The sequence below is a fragment of the Arachis duranensis genome, chromosome 8, assembly GCF_000817695.3.
Source record: "Arachis duranensis cultivar V14167 chromosome 8, aradu.V14167.gnm2.J7QH, whole genome shotgun sequence".
Lineage (NCBI taxonomy): Eukaryota > Viridiplantae > Streptophyta > Magnoliopsida > Fabales > Fabaceae > Arachis > Arachis duranensis.
This window is the reverse complement of record NC_029779.3, coordinates 9,526,220-9,531,897: the sequence shown is the minus strand read 5'-3', so window position 1 is coordinate 9,531,897 and position 5,678 is coordinate 9,526,220. Positions and strand designations below refer to the sequence as shown.

The 5,678-nt window shown below is 31.7% G+C and overlaps 1 protein-coding gene across 1 annotated transcript in view; it reads left to right on the top strand.

Annotated features, from left to right (window-relative positions):
- The window catches only part of LOC107460564 (wall-associated receptor kinase 3-like), a 4,558-nt gene extending 941 nt beyond the window's left edge, over positions 1-3,617 (top strand). Inside the window, exons 2-6 of the mRNA XM_021130065.2 lie at positions 3-129; positions 338-468; positions 1,407-1,462; positions 1,913-3,097; positions 3,520-3,617. Coding sequence (XP_020985724.2) covers positions 3-129; positions 338-468; positions 1,407-1,462; positions 1,913-3,097; positions 3,520-3,617 — 1,597 coding nt within the window. The remainder of the gene's footprint in view (positions 1-2; positions 130-337; positions 469-1,406; positions 1,463-1,912; positions 3,098-3,519) is intronic.
- Positions 3,618-5,678: the final 2,061 nt, after the last annotated feature.

Genomic DNA, 5,678 nt, shown 5'->3' with positions numbered 1-5,678 from the left:
AGAAACCTTCCACCTATGCCTGTAAGGCGCACAACAGCACGTGTCACGATTCCACCAAGCGTCGTGGTTACCTATGCAAATGTTCCTCTGGCTTTCAGGGTAACGCTTATCTCCCTCATGGTTGTAAAGGTAGGTAGAGTATATATTCTTTCGGGCCGTAAATTCATGTGCAGTCGACTGTCGACTTCACGTAAAGTTAATAACCGAGAGTTGAGAGTCGTTAGATGAAAATTTAATCAGTTAAATAATCTAACGACTCTCAATTATTAACTTCACGTGAAATTCACTGAATCTGACTTTCTTTTAGATTCATTTTGTATTCTAAAATTGTTACAAGTATATGCGACATTATATATCACATATTGCTTCAGATGATGTTGATGAGTGCAAGACACCCAATAAATTTTGCCATGCCAATGCAACATGCAACAACACATATGGGAGCTACACTTGTGCGTGTCAGAAAGGGTACAGTGGAGATGGCGAACTTCACGGAACTGGATGCACTCCCAACAGATCCTTCTCCAAACTTATCACACACACAATTCCATTGAGTGAGTCAACATTTTTTCTTTTTAAAAAATATAATAGTTAATCAATTTTTAATTAGTTAATATTAATAAATTTTAAATTTTATAATTTAAGATGTAAAATTATAGATTTATAATTTAAAGTTTAAATTTTAAAATAAATAAAGTAATTTAAAAAAGATGCTAATGTTAACTAAAAAATATTGATTATTTAGTATTGTTTTTGGGATAAGTATTGTTTTGATTTCTAATGTTGAGGATCAGAATAGAAATTGTCTCCAATATAATTTTTTATTTAGAATAATCTTTAACGTGTTTTTTTCATATTAAAATCGTTTTTTAATAAAATTTTTTATTTTATTTCTAAATTACCCTTACTTTAATAAAAAAAATATAAAATTTTTTAAAAAATAAAAGGAAACGCGAAGAGAGGGACTGCGACGGGGGAGAAGAAAAGAGGGAAAGGAGATGCGCCGGCGCTGATAGGGGTTGCCGCTGCCGTCGCGTCGTCCTCGGGAGACCAAATCGCTGAGCTGTCGCCGCCGATTCACCCACGAATTGCCGTGGGAAAAGTGCCGGTGGTTTTGCTTTGATCGGCTTATGCATCCGCTTCTTCTTCTGAATCTGCTTCTTCTTTTTCTTTGGCTTCTGCAACTGCTTCTTCTTCTTGCTTCGGCTTCTGCTCCTTGCTTTGGTCTTTGCTTTCTGTTTCTGAATTTTTGCTTGAGTTTCTGTTTCTGCTTTTTTTACTTTTGTGACTGCTTTTGCTTTTACTTTTAATTCTGATTTTAATTTGTTGTTTTCTGATTTTATTGTTGCTATGTGTTGATTTGGTTGTTGAATTTGTGTTGATTTCATTGATGTTGGTATTCTTAGTGGTGGAAGTGCTGGTGCTAGTGGTGGTAGAAGTGCTGATGTCGGTGGAAGTGGAGGTAAAGGTGCTAGTGCTAGTGAAGGGTATTTTTGTGCAAAAAAAGTTAAAAAGACGATTTTAATACAAAAAAACGTTAAGAATGATTCTAAATAAAAAAATACGCTGAAATGGTTTCGATTCTGACCCTCAACATTAGGGATCAAAACAATACTTATTCCTATTATTTTTTAAATGTTTTCACATCAGTTAACAAAACATCTTTTTTACGCATTGCGCTGTTTAAATTTGTATTTTATTGAATTTTCATTTTGTTAGTTAACATATTTTGTCAAATAAAGTGATGCCTATTAAACGATATGAAATAATATTTTGGGAATATCACATATACTTAATTGTCTTTATGCAGCAAACACAAATAAATATTTGTAATACATTATTTAGAATATTTCACACGCATCAATAGGATATAAAATAATTTATTTTCCCTCTTGTTTATTATTATTTGCAGTTGTCAGTTTAAGCATCTTAGTGTTATTTGTGGCGAGCTTTAATGCTTATTGTGGATTGAGAAAAAGGAAGCTCAACAAACTTAAAGAACAGTTTTTTCAACAAAATGGTGGTCTATTGTTACAACAAAAAATTGCTAAACATAGAGGTTCAATTGAAACAACTAAAATCTTTAGCATAGAAGAGCTAAAGAAGGCCACCAACAACTTTGATGAAGTCAAGATCTTAGGCCGAGGAGGCTATGGAATAGTTTACAAAGGATTATTACAAGACAACACAACTGTTGCAATCAAAAAGTCCAAAATCAGTGACCAAAGCCAGATTGAACAATTCATCAATGAGGTGGTTATACTTTCCCAAATCAACCATACAAATGTGGTCAAACTTTTGGGGTGTTGCTTAGAGACACAAGTTCCATTGCTTGTTTATGAATTCATTCAAGGTGGTACTCTTGATGATCATCTTCATGGTCAGAACCAATCTTTAAAGCTTAACTGGAAAACAAGATTGAGAATAGCAGCAGAAACTGCTGGGGCTTTGGCATACTTGCATTCTGCTACTTGTCCACCAATCATACATAGAGATGTTAAAACTACCAACATACTTCTTGATCATAATCTCAAAGCAAAGGTTTCTGATTTCGGAGCTTCAAAGATTGTTCCCCTTGATAAAGCCGAACTATCCACCCTGGTGCAAGGGACTGTGGGGTATCTAGACCCTGAATACTTCCACACAAGCCACTTAACAGAAAAGAGTGATGTGTATAGTTTCGGAGTCGTTCTAGCAGAGTTACTTACAGGACGAAAAGCACTTTGTTTTGATTTGCCTGAGGATGATAGAAACCTTGCAATGTACTTCATTTCTTCAATGAATAAGGGTCGCTTACTTCAGATTCTGGACAATCAGATAAGAAATGAGGCAAAGCCCGAGCAGCTCATGGAATTTGCCAATATTGCAAAACGATGTTTGAGGTTGAAGGGAGAAGAAAGACCTACCATGAAAGAAGTGGCAACTGAACTTGAGGGACTTAGAATAATGGAAAATCATAGGTGGGAAAGTGATAGATCGTCTTTGGAAGAGACTGAAGATTTGCTCAATGCATCACCATCATCATCATCATTGGCTTTTTACAGTGAAGATAATGGATCTTATGGAAGGGACATTATTTCTAGATTGGAAAGCATAGGTCAGATTTCTATTTCATTAGGTGGAAGGTGATTTATAATTATTCTATATAGAAAAATTTAGGAGGCCAGCAACTTTATTAAATTTTGGCTAGCATGTAATAAAAAAAAATGAGTTATTGTATAAAATTTCACATCAATCTCACACCATTAAAAACTTTATTAATAACTATTTGATGGCTATAAATCCCAAAAGTTGCTGGCCCTAGCATTTCTCGTTTTATATAAATCAATTAAGTAATAAGTTTTACATGATGATACATATGTTGGTGCAACACTTCTTATTTTTTTGTAGCATCAAATATAATTATATAATCTTGATAATTACATGTATCTATGGCAATTCTGTTTTTAACTTTTTGGATTTCACTTTATGTAGTTTTTAAAGTATATATTCACATTCAATATTTCTCATAAATTACAGTTTACAAGGTTAAGAATCTTCTAACTCCACCAAAATGCCAAAAGCTAGATTCCATGTCATTAGGTAGTGAAAGACTGGAAGATGACAATGCAAGTTGATATTTTTATTAAGTTTATATCCATCTTTAATTAATTTACTTATGATCAAGAGTATTTGCTAATTAAATGTTATTACATCATCAAATAATTGATTGTTGTGTTTAATAGGAAGGTTTGCATGTGAATTTTCCTTAACTTCATGCATCAATAATAATTAGTTTGGTAGCGTTTATGTTGATCACAAAAAAAATCACCATAAAACATACAAATAAAAAGAAAAAAACTCTATACAAAAATTTATGAAACCAAAAAAAGGGGCTCTTTTTAAAAAATTAATATAAAATCTTTTAGACACATAGATAGAAAAAAAAGTAAATATTTAAATAAATCAATAATAATAATATCTCTAAAAAATATAACTCTTTATGTTGTTTGTATCAAAATTTTAAAATTTAAAAAAAATTTAAATTGTGACAAAAATATTCCAACATAAAAAGATATTTATCTCTATAGCAAATTAACTTTTTTTAATTAAAATTATTTTTTTAACTTATTATTTAAATTGTTTAAAAAACCATTATTTTTCTATTTTTTTTTAATTTATAAATCTATCTAAACTGGTTCTAAGTAGTTTATTAGAAATGATGTTATTAATAAAAAGCACACGTGCAATGTGTTTGAATGATATGGTCAGACGACTACCACTACCAACTAACACTAAATAAAGGTAATTAATCTTAAACTTGCCGGAGAGAGGAAACTAAAAATTGAGATGGAAAAGATGTGAGAACAAATTAAAGTAGTGATGTGGCATATATATATATGCAAACTTGGAAACTGCTTGGTAAATGCATGGTAGATGGCTTGGTACGAGTAGTCATGAAACATGTGTTAGCAAAAGCATGAAAACATGGATCATTGGGACCTCTACATATCTTGATTTAATTTCTATATGCAAGTAATAGAGTAAAAAAAAGACATGGATGTGGTGCACTCATCAAAGCAAATAAGCTTCTTCTTGTTGTTGTTGTTGCTTCAGCACTCCATTATTGTGCAGCCTCATGCCCTAATCAATCAAAATGCGGAAACATCATGATTCCCTTCCCCTTTCGCACCGTCGAGAATTGCTCCCTCGATACCAATTTCTTCATCAATTGACGGAAATGGATGCACTCCTCCTCCTCCTCCACAAAAGAACATAACCAGTACGAAAAACGTCCGAACATCACAACAGAGAGAAAACCGCTTTATTGTGTGAGCCACCTAGCTACAATTTATATAAAAATTTAATTTTGATGTGTTGTCATGGTAAAATTATTTTTCACTTGCATCTAATAATCACGTAATGTCACATTAATAAAAATAATTATTTCTTTTATTAATCACGTGAATGATTATATAAAAAAATTATTATAATTGTACAATTATATAAAACATTTTATATGGTAAATACATTAAAATTAAATAAAAATATAAATAAGAGATTTTAATTTGCTACAAAGAAAGTTTAAAGAGTATCCATAATAAAAATGTCATGCATAAAATTATTTTTATAAATACTTATAAAATTTAACTTTCTCTTTTGTTTACAGTGCATGAGTAAGTTAGTTGTTTTGATTGTCATGTCTATCTTAAGAAAAATATGATCATATATTGTGTTAAAATTTATGTATTTTAAAATCGGGATGCTATACATTCATGTAACCATATAATCAAGTTGGTCCAACACTAAAAAAATTTAATACCATTAAATGAAATGTGAAATACACGCGCCCAATACACACGAAATCGCCCAACGCTTCTTCTTCTTCTTTTTCTTCTTCTTCTTCTTTTTCTTCTTCTTCTTTTCATGCTCGTTTACGCAGGGAGCGTCTTCTTCTTCTTTACGTGTTTTCTTCTTATCGTCATTCTTTTGTTGTTGTTGTTGCTGTAATCTTTTGTCTTTTTCTCCTTCTCTCTTTGGTGAAGAAGCAGTAGAAAATGAGGAAGAAGAGTTTTGAATAGTACAGAATGAACCGAACATAGTACTCATGGTAAACCGAACACAGTACTCATATGGTGAACCGAAATCTTAGTTATGGTGAACCGAAAACAATACAATTGTATAGTACTAAGTGAATG